The sequence below is a fragment of the Silurus meridionalis genome, chromosome 3, assembly GCF_014805685.1.
Source record: "Silurus meridionalis isolate SWU-2019-XX chromosome 3, ASM1480568v1, whole genome shotgun sequence".
NCBI lineage: Eukaryota > Metazoa > Chordata > Actinopteri > Siluriformes > Siluridae > Silurus > Silurus meridionalis.
The window spans coordinates 31743862-31761165 of record NC_060886.1 but is presented as its reverse complement, the minus strand read 5'-3'; the positions used below and the strand labels follow the sequence as shown (position 1 = coordinate 31761165).

Genomic DNA, 17304 nt, shown 5'->3' with positions numbered 1-17304 from the left:
CCAGGAGGAAAAGTTCATTTAATCCTAAAGCTTCTGTACATCAAACTTCTGATCTGTAAAACTTGATCTTATTGTAGGCACTTTAGCTGTGATGAATCTGATGATAAACTGATTGAACTTTTATTTAAAGTGGTCCAGAGAAAAAGCTCAAGCATGAGCCGCCAGTGAAGCAGTAATTTATAGAGAGTGTGTGATTGCAAACAGGTGAGTTTCATCAAGTTCAGATCTACAGAGACTGGCTTTGCTTTAGTGTCATGGAAACTGGCTGAGGATCAAAGTCATGAAAAACAGATCAGATTCTGTCACAGAAAAACATGAAACCCATTAAACACATTTCTCTACAAAGTAAAATAAAAACATAGAAATGAAATATATAACTGTAAATATACATGTTGATGTGCTGGGGGTCTGCCAACAACATGCTGGATTTGATCTGATGATGCTCTCATTTTAAGATGAATAAATTACTTCCATTTCTTCAGATGAAACAATTTCACTGGTGCATGTAAAGATGTAGATGTGAAATAGACGTATAATGAAGAAGATATGACCAGATGTTCACACTGGAAGGATGGTATAAGATTTAATAATAGAAATAACCATTTTCCAGTTTAGATTCTTTTGTAGCCTGTAAATAATTATCTTACATCCTGGTTATAATTTTATATTTGATCATTATGAGATCCTCAAACAGAAAAGAGAACTAAATATAGAGGCAGTAAATAAGTCCTTGTTTTGTCCTTGACCACACATCATCCACTTCACCAGAAGATGTCACCAATATGTTCTTTAAATAAAATCTTTGGTCTGGAACAAGTGACTGCCTCCTTGATCTCTCGAGCTTTTGTCCTTCAAGCTTTGGTCTGGAAAACCAGTGGAATCGATGATCCATAAGGAGATAATGATTAAAAAATTAAACTTAACTCAATCATAAAACAGGGAGAACGAATGGACACATGATTTATAAACACATGATGTATAAACACCTCATCACACGACAAAAGATTACAGCAAACATTAAATCAGAACCACGAAAACAAAATCATTCTCTTCATTTCTTCTTAATCGTTCCTTTTTCCTGCACCTTTCCTTTAGGGGGAGGAGTTAAGAAGAAAGGAAGAGAAGGAGTAAGAAAGTGCAATTAAAGAAATGAAAAGTGGTGAATGCTTCAGAAATGTGACGTTTTTGAGTCTGTTTTCTCTCAAAATGTCTTTTTTTCACATCAGTTACAGGGAAACTAGAGATAAATTATAAATGTGAACTGTATGTTGATCATCTGTTTATTTCTGTAAAGCTGCTTAGTAACAATGTTCACTGTTAGAAATGTGACATAAATAAAATGGAATTAAACACACAGCTGTAGCATTAGTTCCAGTCCAGGATTGTGTGATTGTGTGATTGTGTGTGATTGTGTATTAAATCCCTGATCAGTGTTTAACATTATATTTACAGTACGAGCTTCAGATCAACCAGATTTAATCGTTAATAGTTCATGTGTTTCTTTTGTGTTGATTGATGGAAACTCTGAAGTTTGAGGGTGTAAACGTGTACATCATCTGAGATCAGAGCTGTGGGTTAAAGTTATTGTGTGATGCTGCAGTAAAACGACAGGACGTGTCAGCAGCTCAGAGACGAGGAACTCTACATGTATGAGACATGGCTGTGAAAAAAGCAGTAAATCCAACACCTGGGCCTTCAAAAGGTCTACGTGACCCTCTGGGTGGAGGGACAAGCATTTTCTGCTGGTTGGAAATGTAAAGCAGGAGGTAAACGACAGTGATACAATCACTTTTAGACATTTTAGTACTTCTGGAATTCTCCAGGTTAGTTTTATCTGATGCTTTCATTTGGTTAGTGGTTCTTCAGGTGGGGTTCAGGATGAAACCAAAACTCATTCTTATCAACTTCACTGCATTAATTACTGAGTTATTTACTGCTTAATCTGGTTTAATCCAGACCTCAGTAACTGATACGCTCTGAGCATGTGGTCAGTTTATATTATACCCATTTATATCATCTAATCTTTAAATATTAATGTTTACAGGGTCACAGCTTCAGAAGGTTTGAAACCATTACTCTCATTTCAGTGAACTGTCTGAGTAGAGGAGACGATCGGGGTCAAAGGTCAATCCTCTCTTCCGCATGCTCAGACACGCCGTAAATGTAGAGAAGAGGAACCGGCTTTAAGAAGATGAACAGCACTGTTTCATGCTCAGATCTGATTGTTGATTAATAACAGCAGCTCTGTAGTGCAGATTTGAGATTAATGTTCACAGGGTGTTCACAGCACATGCTACACATCGTGTGTGATAATAAACAGATTTCAAATAAAGACGTGGGATGTTTTTAGCTTTTTTTAAGCTTTTTTTAAGAGATTTCCTGCTAGGAGATGTTTATGTAATTTTCTTGGAAGGATTCTCCAGTGTGCAAGAGAAATGAGAGTTTTCTCCAGCTATAAAAAAGAGAGACTGGTGAGGGAACGTTTGTTTATAGCTGCTATAACATGAGCGAGAAACAGGAACTAACTTGTCTCAGGGATGTTTTACACCACTGTGCCTTCAAGATGGAGCTGGAAATTAATAGATTTATTCATGAATTGTTTGTTTGTGTTCCTGGTTGTAACCTGAGATACTTAGATAATATTTCAAGTCTGTTTTAATCAGAAACACACCTTCATGTAGATCAGTAGGAACTGAGAGCAGCTATAATTAAAGTATAAAAGTGCCGAAAGCTGAATCAGGAATGTGATTTTCATTTTCTTACAAAAACATTTACACACACAGAGTTACTCATTTGCTTTTCCCCAGTAAATGTTATAAAAGCTGTAAATGGATAGAAATCGTAATGAGGCAAATTGTTGTGGCATTTTTGTGATATTTTCACTGTTACTGGAAAATAATCATCCGCAGGGTGGGGAGAGTTAATGTTAATAAAAACGCCACTTTTTAAGGACAAATCTCTCGTCGTTTATCGACTTATCGATTAGTTGAATATCATTTTCCTGGAACATGTGATTTATTAATTCCTCTACTTCTCCAGCAACTGATTACACTTCCAATTTTATCAAACCATCATTTTATTTAATTCTAATTCCAATATTCACATTATTGATTATCTTTACCTCCAACACACGTGACGAGACGTGACGTCTTTATTCAGCAGAACTTCTTTCTCTTATTCAAAATCAAATGTACAACAAAAACAAACATCCCTTTTATAGGCACAGATTTCAGTGTTGTAAAAAAAGGCAGAAAAACAACCATCAAGATTAAAGGAGTCCCATCAATCACCACTTCCTGCTAGGAATTTCAGGTAAAAAAAAAAAAAGAGAGAAGAAGACAGACATTAACACTTCCCGTTTTTTTTAGACCTCCTCCCACGTCCTAAAAACAGACACACTCTGGAATTTGAGTCTGGTGGAGAGAGAGAGAGAGAGAGAGAGAGAGAGATTCCCAATACAAGTCTGGAGATGTTCGTCTGAGGCTCTGATTGTCCTACTCTGAGCTGAACTGTAAAGAAGGGAACAAAAGAGTCAAACAGAGACGAAGAGAAATAGAAAGAGAGAAGAAGAGCGAAAAAGGAAAAGACAGAGAAAGAAGAAGAGTGAGAAGAAGAGTGAGAAGAAGAGTGAGATTTCAGTCATGAAGCCCTGCACATGGATCAGCTCAGTGACGTTCCTGCTGTATGTTCTCCCTGCTTCTGCTGCGTCCAGGTGGGTTTCATCTACAACTTACAGACCACTGTTCCACCAAAGGTTCAGGAGAGTCTCAAACCTTACACACACACACACACACACACACACACACACACACACACACACACACACACACACACACACACACACACACGAATGAATTCAAATCCTTAGGGTTTCTTTTTATCATAGTGACAGGCTACTTATTTATTTATTTGTTTATTTATTTGTTTGTTGTTTTTTGTTTGTTTATTTATTTGTTTATTTGTACCCATTTAAAGTCAATTAAATTATTTCTCAGATTTCTTTACACACTAATAATTTATCGTCTTTGAGAGCATGAATTTTCACAGCTTTGTGATGTCTTTACACTTTTATACACATATTTTCAGGTATTTACCTCAGAAAACACACCTGTTGCTAATGCTAACACCTGACACACTACCACTTTATCATAACTCCTCATTACTGGTGTATTTCCTGAACTCTGTGAATTCTTTCCCTTTTTTATTGCCATTTGTTTTACAACCTAATTTTATTTTTACCTCAGTAACAATAATTAATTAATTAACGGTTTTATGAGACAATAATATAGAAATAAATAAAGAATATATTGTGCACAAACTCTATGTGATGTCACATATCTTGTCTTATTAAGGCTTGTTGTGCTTTGACTTCACCTCAGGAAGAATTACTGCGTAAATGCTAACCGCTAACAAAATGCTAACCGCTAACAAGACATGGCTATTCATTTCTTAAATTTTACATCTCTAGATTTTAACTTCACTCAGGAAAAATAGCTGCTGTTAATGCTAACACCAAACACATTAGTTTATATTAATACTGTCAAAATATATAAATATATATCAAATATTTCATTGTGATTAATCGCATGATCGTCATAAATTGTTTTGTGATTAATCATAACTTAGTCACACATTTTAATCTGCTCTAAATGTACCGTAATTTAATAGTTTTCAAGTTTTTAATTCTCTAATCAACATGCGCATTGACAAATATTGATGCTTTATGCAAATGTATGTTTATTATTAGTGAATCCAAACTCAATATAAAGCATGAAGAATAAATATTCTTCTAAATGTTTTAAAGTAATGATGGTGTTTTAAATTATGTAAATCATCAGGACACGAAACAGAACCTTTGCCATGTTTCCACACGGACGGTTTTAATTGCCGGATGTGTGCGTCATGGAGGATTTTGGTGCTGATTTGAGACTTGCCGCAGCAGTAAAACAAATGCTAGTGTCACACATGATAGTGATTAATAATAATTTTTTCGAAGGAGTTTATTTATTTTATTTATTTATTTATATATATTTTTTAAGGTTTTAATTTCATTATTTATTTATTTATATTTTTTTAAAGATCACAGAAATGTTTGTGGCATTATTTACGCGTTAATAAAATTAGTGCTGTTAAAATAGATTTGTTAATTTTGACAGTAATATATATAAACAATAATGTGTCAACAATTATGATCAAAATTCTCCTCAAAGTTTTTTTTTCTGTCTTATTAATGCTAGTTTTGCTTTGAATTTACCTCAGGAATTACTGCTTATATGCTAAGCTAATAATAATATTAACTATATGATATCTTTATATTTCTCATCGCAGCTTTGTATTTACCTCAGGAAGAGCAGATGATGATGAACATCTTATTCAAATTATTTGACACTATTAATGTTTCATAGTATTTTTCTTTTATAAATTTAGTTGCTCTTAACGCTAGCTGATATGAATGCTAATTAAACAACAGAAAGGTAACATACTGTACATCACTTCTCTACAGAATGTAGCGCTGCTTTGTTGACATGCTAACTTGTATTTTATCTCTGGCTTAGCTTTATTCTGGGAATGACCGATGTCTAAATGTAGCATAGCCACCTGTTAGCGTCTCACATTCTCCTCTTTACGCTATTTCTGATCTCAGATTCCTCACAGTCCTTCACAGCCAAAATCAAGGTTGTGTTCTGTGTCTGTTTATAACATCGAAATATCTCCCCTCCTCACGCTAAGCACACGCTCGGGCATCACGTTAAACCCCCGATTGCCATCACGCTAAACACACTCTCAGCATCATGCCAAACACACACACTCGCCATCACGCTAAACACATACTTGCCATCACGCTAAACACACACTCACCATCACGCTAAACACACTCTCACCATCACGCTAAACACACACTCAACATCACGCTAAACACACACTCACCATCACGCTAAACACACTCTCAGCATCATGCTAAACACACACACTCGCCATCACGCTAAACACACACTTGCCATCACGCTAAACACACACTCACCATCACGCTAAACACACTCTCACCATCACGCTAAACACACACACTCAACATCACGCTAAACACACACTCACCATCACGCTAAACACACTCTCAGCATCTTGCCAAACACACACTCGCCATCACGCTAAACACACTCTCACCATCACGCTAAACACACTCAGCATCACGCCAAACACACTCTCAGCATCATGCTAAACACACTCTCACCATCACGCTAAACACACTCTCAGCATCATGCTAAACACACATTTACCATCATGCTAAACACACTCTCACCATCACGCTAAACACACTCTCACATCACGCTAAACACACTCTCAGCATCACGCCAAACACACTCTTAGCATCACGCTAAACACACACTCACCATCATGCTAAACACACTCTCACCATCACGCTAAACACACTCTCAGCATCACGCTAAACACACTCTCAGCATCACGCCAAACACACTCTCAGCGTCACGTTAAACAAACACTCGCCGTCACGCTAAACGCGCGGTTAGCATCACACGTTTGCAATCATGCTAAACCCAGCAAGCCGTCTTACAGCATGTTTTTTCACTTTGAGATTCAATGCTACGTTACCTGACAGATAGAATTAACTTTAACTTTTCAAAATGACGGATGAAGATGTTCATTGTGAGTTTTTTACAGGAAGATTTACACAAAGATTTGGTCCTCAAGAATCAATTACAGATTCAATAAATCTATCGATGAAAGTAATGGCACCCTAAAAGGCAGGAGCGTTAGCGCTGGTCTAAATTAGCCAAAGTGCCACGGTGTCTTAGCTACTGAGTGAATGAGGCACTTTTTCACCATTTAGTCATAATTTTATTTCTGCTCTTTGTCTTTAATGGAGTTTTGTGGGTGTGGCTAAATGCAAATCAGTGATACTGTGAACTCGTCTTGTAGTTTATGGCTGAAACACAAACGAGAAGAAGAAGAGGAAGAACTGACACTATAGTGAAGCTTAGCTTTGTTTTGCATGTAGCATATTGTGGATTTTTCCCCAACAAACAGCCATTTGTGTGTCTGATTACAAGCAGAAGCGACACATAATTACAGTCATTTCATCACGTTCTTCCCCAAACCCTCATGTGCAACACCTCAATCACCTCTATGGAGCCTCAGTTCCCACACGGCTCACGTTATTACGTCTCAGAAGCGCGTAATTATGGTCATTTCAATGCAGCGTTAAAACCAGACTTCCGCTTTTACACACACACACACACACACACACACACACACACACACAGTTAAGACAAGCTCAATTAAAAATATATATATATATATATATATATATATATATATATATATATATATATATATATATAAGTGATAGATTAGCAAGTAAATAAACGGTGTGCATGAATAAATAGATTTCCTGTTAGCTTTTTATGCTAGCTAAGCTAGTAAGTTGCTTCAGCTATCTAGCTAGCTTTGCTAATGTTTTCCAAACGCTTTTATTGCATCCTTTTTAATAAGATGTATTGTTTGCTAAGCGCTAGTTTAAACCAAAGCTATCTTAGTTTGTGAGAATGTGTAACTGCATAGCTTGCTATGTTTAGCATGCTATCGCGCTAGTTTGGTAAATATTGTCACAATGTTTGCAGGAATATCACACACGTGTGTAATGTGTGTGAGACGTGTGTAACGTGTGTGTTTGCATTAAAGGCAAAGCAGGCAGGTCGGAAATCTACAGGGTGTGTGTCGCTACGGCAGTCGTCTGGAATGTTGCTACGGGTGGAAGAAAAACACAAAAGGCCAGTGTGAAGGTTCGTTATATAAAATTATTAATTTTCTACATAATCAGTATTCAAAACTTTATTACATTCCATTTTGTGAAAAATCATTCGATGAGCTGATTCGTGTCCATCGTAGTAGCACTGAGATAAATCCTGGAGCAAGATACAGGTATGTATAGCGTAGTTTAAGCTAACTTTAGCCATCGTATTGTGGGCAAGACTCAATGTTTTTGCTAAAGCTAGTGTAAAACAAGATTAGTTTAAAACGTTTATTTGTGAGGAATTTAGCTACCTGGCTAAAGCTACACAGTTAAGTATTACCCTATAGATTTGTGTGTTTAAACACGTGTACAGATTGTAAGTTCCTCAGTCTGGTTCTGAAACAGCCGCTAATCAGGAAAGTGTGTGTTTTTTCAGCTCAATGTGAATTCGGATGTAAACACGGAGAGTGTGTGGGGCCCAATAAGTGCAAATGTTTCCCGGGATACAGCGGAAAAGCATGTAGTCAAGGTGTGTAGAACAGTTATACTTTATTTTAATGGATTAGCAGTAAGAAACGTGTTCACTGTGCTAGCATTTTAGCATTCTGGTTTCTCACTGTGTTCATGGATATAAACTCTCACAGCTAACAATTTAGCACTAATGCTAGCTATGAAAGTGCTGTATATCATTTTATTAATAATATAAAGACTAGCTGTGCTCTTTAGCATATAGTACTGTTCTTTGCTAAGCTAACAATGACACTTATTCTCATGTAGCTGATGAAGATTGATTTTTTTTTGCTTTATTTTTTTTTTTAAGTGTGAACCTGTGGATCGTTGACCTCCAGCTCGTGAAACATGAGAGTAACGAGTTTCTGTCTGTTTCCTGTCTGCAGATTTAAATGAATGTGGTTTGAAGCCTCGTCCCTGTGAGCATCGTTGCATGAACACCTTCGGGAGCTACATGTGCTACTGTCTGAACGGATACATGCTAATGTCTGACGGATCGTGTGCAAGTAAGCGCTCAGATATCTGCTGTTCTGCTAAAAGTATTGGCACCCCGCCTTTACCTCACTCATCATCACCTCACGTTTCAACAATCATTCTATCAGTAACGTTCATGTAGTTCAACTGACGACGTTACAGACGTGTAGAATTCCTGTAACCACGCATGACTTTCTTCTCAATATCAGGACTGTAACGTAGCTCTCGTGTGTCTCCTGCACAGATTCGAGAACATGTTCTGTGGCTCACTGTCAGTACGGCTGTGAGGAGGTTCAGGGGGAAATCCGCTGCCTGTGTCCTTCAACCGGTTTACAGCTCAGTTCAGATGGAAAAACGTGTGTTGGTAAGTGAGTTACGTTACACAAACAAAACTAAGCTAAAAGTAATGGCACCCTATAAGGAAGAAGTGTTCGTGCAGGGCAAAGTAACTCAATGGCGACATCTGGTGGTAAAACTAAAGAAAAGAAAAAGAAACAAAAAGGGCAGAATCCTGATAAATTTCAATGTTTGGAAGTGAAAAATGTTCATAATAATCAAACATTTTCAGCCATAACCCAGAGGCCAAGCACCTGGATGGACGGATGGATGGATGGATGGATGGATGGATGGATGGATGGATGGATAGATAGATAGATAGATAGATAGATAGATAGATAGATAGATAGATAGATAGATAGATAGATAGATAGATAGATTTGTGCAAACTGACAAGAGCAGATACATATGCAAATATATGTAAAAAAAATAAATATAAAGGGTCTTACAGTAATAAGGATTTTGCTATGGATTTTATTGTGTGTGTGTGTGTGTGTGTGTGTGTGTGTGTGTGTGTGTGTGTTTGCATTGTGTTGGAAATTTTTGTCAGTGCAAAAAATCTTCTTTTTAATTCAGATATTGATGAGTGTGTAGCTGGGAAGCACCAGTGTCTGTACAACCGTGAGTGTGTGAACACCTTCGGGAGTTACTACTGCAAGTGTCCATCAGGTTACGATCTGAAATACATCAGCGGGAAATACGACTGTGTCGGTAAATCCAACAGAAACGACCCCTTTGTGCTCCTGCTATAAACCAGTTATTAATAATAAAATACAGCTGTTATATTTAACACCAGGGTGAAACGTGCATCAGATTATTTTATAATATAACATTATATTATACTGTACTTTCAGATATTAACGAATGTCTCGCCAACACTCATAAATGTAGCCGTCATGCCGAGTGTTTAAACACCGAGGGGTCGTACAAGTGCAAGTGCACACAAGGTTTCCGTGGCAACGGCTTCGAGTGTTCAGGTGAGAGCTGCTAGTACACACACACACACACACACACACACACACACACACACACACACACACACACACACACACTCTGGTTATCAGTATCAGGTCACGTGTTTCAACTATCCACCTGTTAATCACATCATTATGACGTCACGTGTATAAAATCCATCAACATTAAAGAGAAACGCAGAAAAACAGGCGTCATAAAACCACTGTCCTATAAAATTTATCATCTGGAGTTCAAAATTCTCTCATTAATCTCAGTGGAACTTCCAGGAACCATGTGAGCTGCCTGGTGTTCATGTCTTCAGCTGCGTCTGAGCTGATGCTCTGATGTGTAGATCAGATAAAACGTGGATGATGTGATGAAACTGCTCCGAGTCTTTCTGAGGTAGCAGAAGTTTACAGGACACAGGTTCTCCCCAATGCTGGACATGATCATGGAAGCAGGTGATAATCTACGGCTAGGTGTGAGGACCATTATAATGTTCTCCGCTTCACCTCCACATCTTCACTAACATCCTGTAACACCTCACACCTACACCTGGATCATCATCCCCACACTTCTAACACTTCTTCTATCAGCCGTAGTGAGAACTCTGAGAGCAGGTGAAAGTTTTTGGAGTTTAGGTTCAGACTTCTTCAGGTTTGTGGTGAGGTCTTGCGTCAGGAATTCTGCCATCGGAAAAGACTGAAGCATCCAAACCACTGTTTTTATTTTTGAATGGAAAAACATTCCTGTGTTTTGATCTCTAAACCATCTGCTGAACAGTTGACGTGGACTGGAAGAAGGTGAAATGTGGTTTGTGTGTTTCCTGCAGTAAAACCCTTCTATCACAGCAGCTCCTGGGACTCAGATAAAGGAAGCGCTGATGAGGTTCAGAACGGTGAGAAGTTTTCGCTGTGAATCTCAAACACTTCATGGAATGAAATTATTCACTAAAACATAAATATATTAGCGTGGATTAATACATCTCCTCAGCTTCTTCTGTCAGATTTAGCATTGTAGCAGTTTGCTAACAGGCTAATGACTGATCCCTCGATCTTCCTCACTCACTCCACTACTCATTCCCATCCTAATTAACTAGCGGGAGTCATTCGATGCTAGCATGTTTGTTAGCGAGCAAATTAACATGACGGAGTTCATCAAGCAATAAAACCTTAAACTGAGACTCAGTGTTAAAGCTGAAAAGCTTTTTATAAGTACAGGAAGTTGATGAGTGTTTTTTGAAGTATTGTTTTGTGTCTGGTATTGGCTGCTCACTGGTTAGCATGCGCTTCACATCCAGCGTTCTGCTGTGTTAGCATGAAAACACTGAATCTGAAACCATATTAATGCAGTTCCTCGTGATCTTCAGGATGTACCTGCGTGAAGTTCGGCTTTCTTATCTCCATATTGATTCCCTGTAGTGAGGAGTCATTCATGAACAAGTCTTTAATGTGACTCAGAAGAACGAGTCGTCTCAAAAAGTGATTTGTTTATTTTCTACTGGATGCGCATGAACAAAGCATCACAAAATCTCTGTAGGATTGTAGAGGAAACAGAATTGAGTCGTTTACCTCCTGACTCTTCTAGTCAGAGTCATTTATCTCCTGACTCTTTTAGTCCGAGTCGTTTACCTCCTGACTCTTCTAGTCAGAGTCGTTTATCTCCTGACTCCTCTAGTCAGAGTCGTTTACCTCCTGACTCCTCTAGTCCGAGTCGTTTACCTCCTGACTCTTCTAGTCAGAGTCGTTTATCTCCTGACTCTTCTAGTCCGAGCCGTTTATCTCCTGACTCTTCTAGTCCGAGTCGTTTACCTCCTGACTCTTCTAGTTAGAGTCGTTTATCTCCTGACTCTTCTAGTCTGAGTCGTTTACCTCCTGACTCTTCTAGTCCGAGTCGTTTACCTCCTGACTCTTCTAGTTAGAGTTGTTTATCTCCTGACTCTTCTAGTCAGTCATTTATCTCCTGACTCTTCTAGTCCGAGTCGTTTACCTCCTGACTCTTCTAGTTAGAGTCGTTTATCTCCTGACTCTTCTAGTCAGAGTCGTTTACCTCCTGACTCTTCTAGTCCGAGTCGTTTACCTCCTGACTCTTCTAGTTAGAGTCGTTTATCTCCTGACTCTTCTAGTCAGTCGTTTATCTCCTGACTCTTCTAGTCAGAGTCGTTTACCTCCTGACTCTTCTAGTCAGAGTCGTTTATCTCCTAACTCTTCTAGTCCGAGTCGTTTACCTCCTGACTCTTCTAGTTAGAGTCGTTTATCTCCTGACTCTTCTAGTCAGAGTCGTTTATCTCCTGACTCTTCTAGTCAGAGTCGTTTACCTCCTGACTCTTCTAGGTGATTTTCCTGCACGATGATGATGATGATGATGATGAAAGCTCGTCTATAAAAACTGCAACAGAATCAGTAGAGGAACCAGAAATGATTGTGACAAACAAAAGACCAGGAGACTCGGGAGGTGCTGGTTTCTGTTTCATGTACAAAGCCCACGTGTTTATTACGTGACAAATAAACGACGTGCATGCATGTCCAACACAACTAAATGCTTTTACAAACTGATGGAGTTGTCCAGGAATGAGCATCACTAACAGTGTGCAGAGTCGAGGAGCTACAGCTCTGATCCTCCTCAGAACCTCCACACGGTGTGTCTGATGTAAGCTGTGATTGGACATCGTGCAGTGGTGATTGAGTGTGAAACACAACCCCAGGGTGGAGGAACTGAATGCGTCAGAGCCCTGAGACTGGAGTCTCCTTCCATAAACGTTTGAAGGACGTGTCCTTACAGTCCTGTTTGTTTTGAACAGTTATTCCAGAAATCCTTTCAAAGCCACGTGTTCTGGGAGGGAAATTGGATAACGTCATTCCTGAGCCCGAGGCCACGGCGTCCCCAACCTGCACCTGCAGCCCTTCGATTACGACGGAGACGTTTACATCGGACAAGGAGAGGAAGTGACATCACTGAGTCCGACTGGAGAGGAGGAGGAAGGAAATGGAGTGGATGGTGAGAGGCTGACCCCTCGTGGAGATGTGTTCTGTGAGTGTCACACACACACACACACACACTTAGGGTAACGAGGTCATTCTGGTCACGCTTTTTCTTCTCACATGGAACTCCTCGACTCCAGACCCCTCAGCTCGTAGTCTCCTGCCCCTGAGAGCTAAAAGAAGTTTAGTGTAGCGTGAAGAGACACGTCTGAGACGTCCTTCACCTTCAAGAAGGGAAATTCCCCTGCTCAAATAAACAAGACCCCAGGATGGGGGAGGGGGGGTGTATGCAACCTTTTATTATCCTGCTCCAGAACAGCTGTTGTGTAGAGCTCACAACCTCAACACACACCTCATACTGACACAACCACACACACAACACACACTCCAGTTATAAATGATTAGTTAATAAAGATTAGGAAAGATGTTGGGAATAAAAATCTACAGGTTGGAGAACTTGTTTGAAATTTACAATTTCTGGTTGAACTGCTCAGGAGAAACGAGGAACTTCTGAAGACCAACCACAAAACATCAAAACACATCATCATCTAGGTAACACACACAGTGATAAGAATCAGGGGGTGAAAACTTTTGATCTTAAATTTACATTATTTTATATGACTTTCATAAAGATTATTTACAGTGAAGTTCACACACACTTTCACACGTGACAAGTCGAACACTACTTTATTTTTAGAAACAATAATCAGAAATAGTGTGTGTGTGTGAGTGTGTGTGTGCATGTTTACGGTGTGTTAACAAGCAGTGAATTTTCCTCCATGAATCAGTAATAAAATGTTTATAAAATCTTGCAGTTCCTGATGTGGTCTTCAGCCGAGGAACTGAGTTCAAGGAGATAAAAGCAGCTCCTCTCCAGGAGAGTAAGATCTCGATCTGTTCTCTTCCTTCAGCCCAACCTACTATAGCTCCAATATAAATACATTATATTACCACTGTGTCTCTCTCTCTCTCACACACACACACACACACACACACACACACACACACACACACACACACACACTCAGGACCTAGTATTTAAAGGTGCTGCTAAATCATCATCAGTCCAAGTCTACATGTGTGTGTGTGTGTGTGTGTGTGTGTGTGTGTGTGTGTGCAGGATTCCTCACAGACTGTGACTTTGACTCGGGGGAGTGTGAGTGGGTTCAGGAGCAGGATGATGATGTGGACTGGATCGTACGTTATCACCAGAACGGTATCAGTTTCCCGTCTCTTATACAAACCCATTACAGATCCAATCACATCTCAGAAATATCCCACGCTGTGGAGTTCGATCATCAGGAAGCACCGCACCTGCGTGTGTATGTTGCTGTTGTTCAGGGCTGCAGTATTACATGGCGCTGAGTGGAACTGTGGGTAATCGGAGGGAGCAGGCCCGGCTGAAGCTCCTCCTCAGTGACGCTGTTCGTCTCAGAAGCTTCTGTGTGAGATTCAGCTACAGACTTCCGGCGCTGCACACGGGAACACTCCGAGTCCTGACGGAAAACGGGAAATCCCACTCGGTTCTGTGGGAAGGGACACGCGGCCTGGACCAGGGCTGGAACACGGAGAACCTGGACGTCACCTGGAGCGACAGAGCTCCTGAATCGGTCTGAAGATCTGCTGAACATCACTTCATCTAGAACACTTTCACACGGAGCATCGACTGTAGTCCATTCATGTTACGTTTCACTGTGTGTGTTACAGGTGGTGTTTGAGGGAACGTTGGAGAAGCTGGTCCGTGGTGAGATGGGCCTGGACCATGTGGTTCTGATGTCAGGGAGCTGCAGTGATGCTGAGGACAAACTGCTTTAGAGAGAAACGTCTCTGAAGATCATCATATAATTCAGTTATAAATCCTGTAGTGAAGAGAAAAATCTGAATCATGAACAAATATGAATTTCCTGAATTACAATCATTTTTTACATCTAAAAGAAGGTGATGGAGATACATGATGATGTTTTCTGGAGAAAGAAGGTGAGCAGGTTGAGGGACGTTCACCAAGAGGAAATAAAACATTAACATGGATTTCATTCTGACAATAAAGAAAGAAATCATTTTGTTTTTTCATGTTTGTTTGGACGATTGATTTAAATTGTAATATTTGGATGCAGCATTTTATTCAGAAGCTTTTCCCCGTGTCAGCAGAAAACCTCCTCAACTCCACTCCATAACATCTCAACTCAAAATTAAATACAATAAACAGAAATGATGATGATGTCAAAGTTTCACTGAAATCACAGATTAAGATTTAACATTTCTTCAGATTTAATGACTGACCAAATAATTCACCAAAAAAAGTCCAGAACCACCAGTGAAACGCAGCGTCCTGCTTTTACAGAGTGAATTTTATTAGTGAGAAACGTATTCATTCTACAGAAATAAAGAAAAACAGATTATAAGGGTATAATAAAGTCTTGTGCAGGAAAACGAAGACCTTCTGATGATCCTCAGCAGAACAGCAGAAATGATGAGCAGGTAAAGTGAAGAGCTGAAACACGGACACTGTATATTATATTTATAAAGAAGGTATAATCTCTCAGCTCAGGAGATGCTTCTTCCCCAGAAACTGCACTTTACGCTCGAAGGCTGTGGAGCGAATCGGAGTGTTCACCTCGTAGAAAGGGTTCATCGCAAACTGGCCATGAAACAAAGACATGTGTTCATCATACAGTCCAATCATCATCATCATCATCATCATCATCATCATGAAAACAACTCAAACTGCTGCTCACCTTGATGTATAAATCATAAACATCATTAAAGAAGTTTTTGATTCCGTCTTCTTGCCGGATGTCATGAAGCATAATGAACCTCATATGTACAAAAAACACGGTTAAGGAGGAACATAAAGTATCAATCAGACCCTTTATACTGCGATCAGACCCTTTATACTGCGATCAGACACTTTATACTGCGATCAGACACTTTATACCGTAATCAGACCCTTTATACCGCGATCAGACCCTTTATACCGCAATCAGACCCTTTATACCGCGATCAGACCCTTTATACCGCGATCAGACCCTTTATACCGTAATCAGACCCTTTATACCGTAATCAGACCCTTTATACCGTAATCAGACCATTTATACTGCAATCAGACCCTTTATACTGCGATCAGACTCTTTATACTGCAATCAGACCCTTTATACCGTAATCAGACCCTTTATACTGCGATCAGACCCCTAATGCTGTGATCAGACCCCCTCAGACTATGTAGAAACAGATCAGGCTCTGCATAATCAGATCAGACTTTGTATATTCAAATCCAACTTTGTATAATAGGTTCAGACTCTGTATAATCAGACCAGACTCAGTATAATTTAATTTAACTCTATATATCAAGACTTGGTATAATTAGATTTGACTCTGTATATTCAGATTAGACTTTGTATATTCAGATCAGACTTTATATAATATCACTCTGTATAATTAGATCAGACTCTCTATAATCAGACCAGGCTCCATATAATCAAATCACACTTTGTATAATTAGATCAGACTCTGTATAATCAGACCAGGCTCCATATAATCAGATGAGACTTTGTATAATTAGATCAGACTTTGTATAATTAGATTAGACTCTGTATAATCAGATCAGACTTTGTATAATTAGATTAGACTCTGTATAATCAGATCAGACTTTGTATAATTAGATTAGACTCTGTATAATCAGATCAGACTTTGTATAATTAGATCAGACCCTGTATATTTAGATCAGACCCTGTATAATCAGATTAGACTCTTTCCTCCTACACAGCTGATCAGACTGAATCAGACTGAATCAGACGGCGTGGTAACCCTATAGGAAGGATATGACCGGCGGAGACGAAGGCTGAGACGAACCACTCGTTGAACTTGTCCACGGTTTTCAGGTACATGTTGTTGGAGAGCCACATGTTCTCATCCACCAGGTCGAGTGCAGCGTGAGCAATGAACTGGTTTAGGTGGCGATGATCATCCTGTAATCAGGAAGATGCAGATGATCAGAAGAACATTGTGCTGTGGATGGAGCAGTGCAGTGCACAGTGCTAAAGGAGATGATTATTCTCCATCATCAGAACTTCCTGCAGCATACAGCACCTCGGTCACCTTCTACCACCGATGATTACACACAACACATCACCCTGTTTTTATCCATTTACAGTTACATTTACATTGAAGGCATTTGCCAGAGTGACATGATGAGCAGTTAAGGTCTTGCTCCAGGGCGCTACACTGGCAGTGGGATTTGAACTCACGACCTCCAGATCTACTGAGCTTCCACCTTCCATTCATGCTGTTGATTGTCTGTGA

At 39.4% G+C, this 17304-nt stretch overlaps 2 protein-coding genes across 2 annotated transcripts in view; one reads left to right on the top strand and one right to left on the bottom strand.

Annotated features, from left to right (window-relative positions):
* Positions 1 to 3414: 3414 nt before the first annotated feature.
* egfl6 (EGF-like-domain, multiple 6) lies at positions 3415 to 15075 on the top strand. Its single transcript, XM_046840067.1, is given in 14 exon segments — positions 3415 to 3712; positions 7699 to 7799; positions 8187 to 8279; positions 8647 to 8766; positions 8979 to 9098; positions 9647 to 9781; positions 9925 to 10047; positions 10857 to 10922; positions 12825 to 12902; positions 12905 to 13054; positions 13821 to 13886; positions 14126 to 14221; positions 14347 to 14615; positions 14713 to 15075. Coding segments are annotated over 14 exon segments (1596 nt in total). The 5' UTR covers positions 3415 to 3641; the 3' UTR covers positions 14821 to 15075.
* A 260-nt stretch (positions 15076 to 15335) lies between these two features.
* trappc2 (trafficking protein particle complex subunit 2) overlaps positions 15336 to 17304 on the bottom strand; it is a 2819-nt gene continuing 850 nt past the window's right edge. The window contains exons 4-6 of the mRNA XM_046840559.1: positions 16826 to 16970; positions 15741 to 15826; positions 15336 to 15643 (exon numbers count right to left, since the gene is read on the bottom strand). Of these exons, the coding sequence (XP_046696515.1) occupies positions 15545 to 15643; positions 15741 to 15826; positions 16826 to 16970 (330 nt within the window). The 3' untranslated portion in view covers positions 15336 to 15544. The remainder of the gene's footprint in view (positions 15644 to 15740; positions 15827 to 16825; positions 16971 to 17304) is intronic.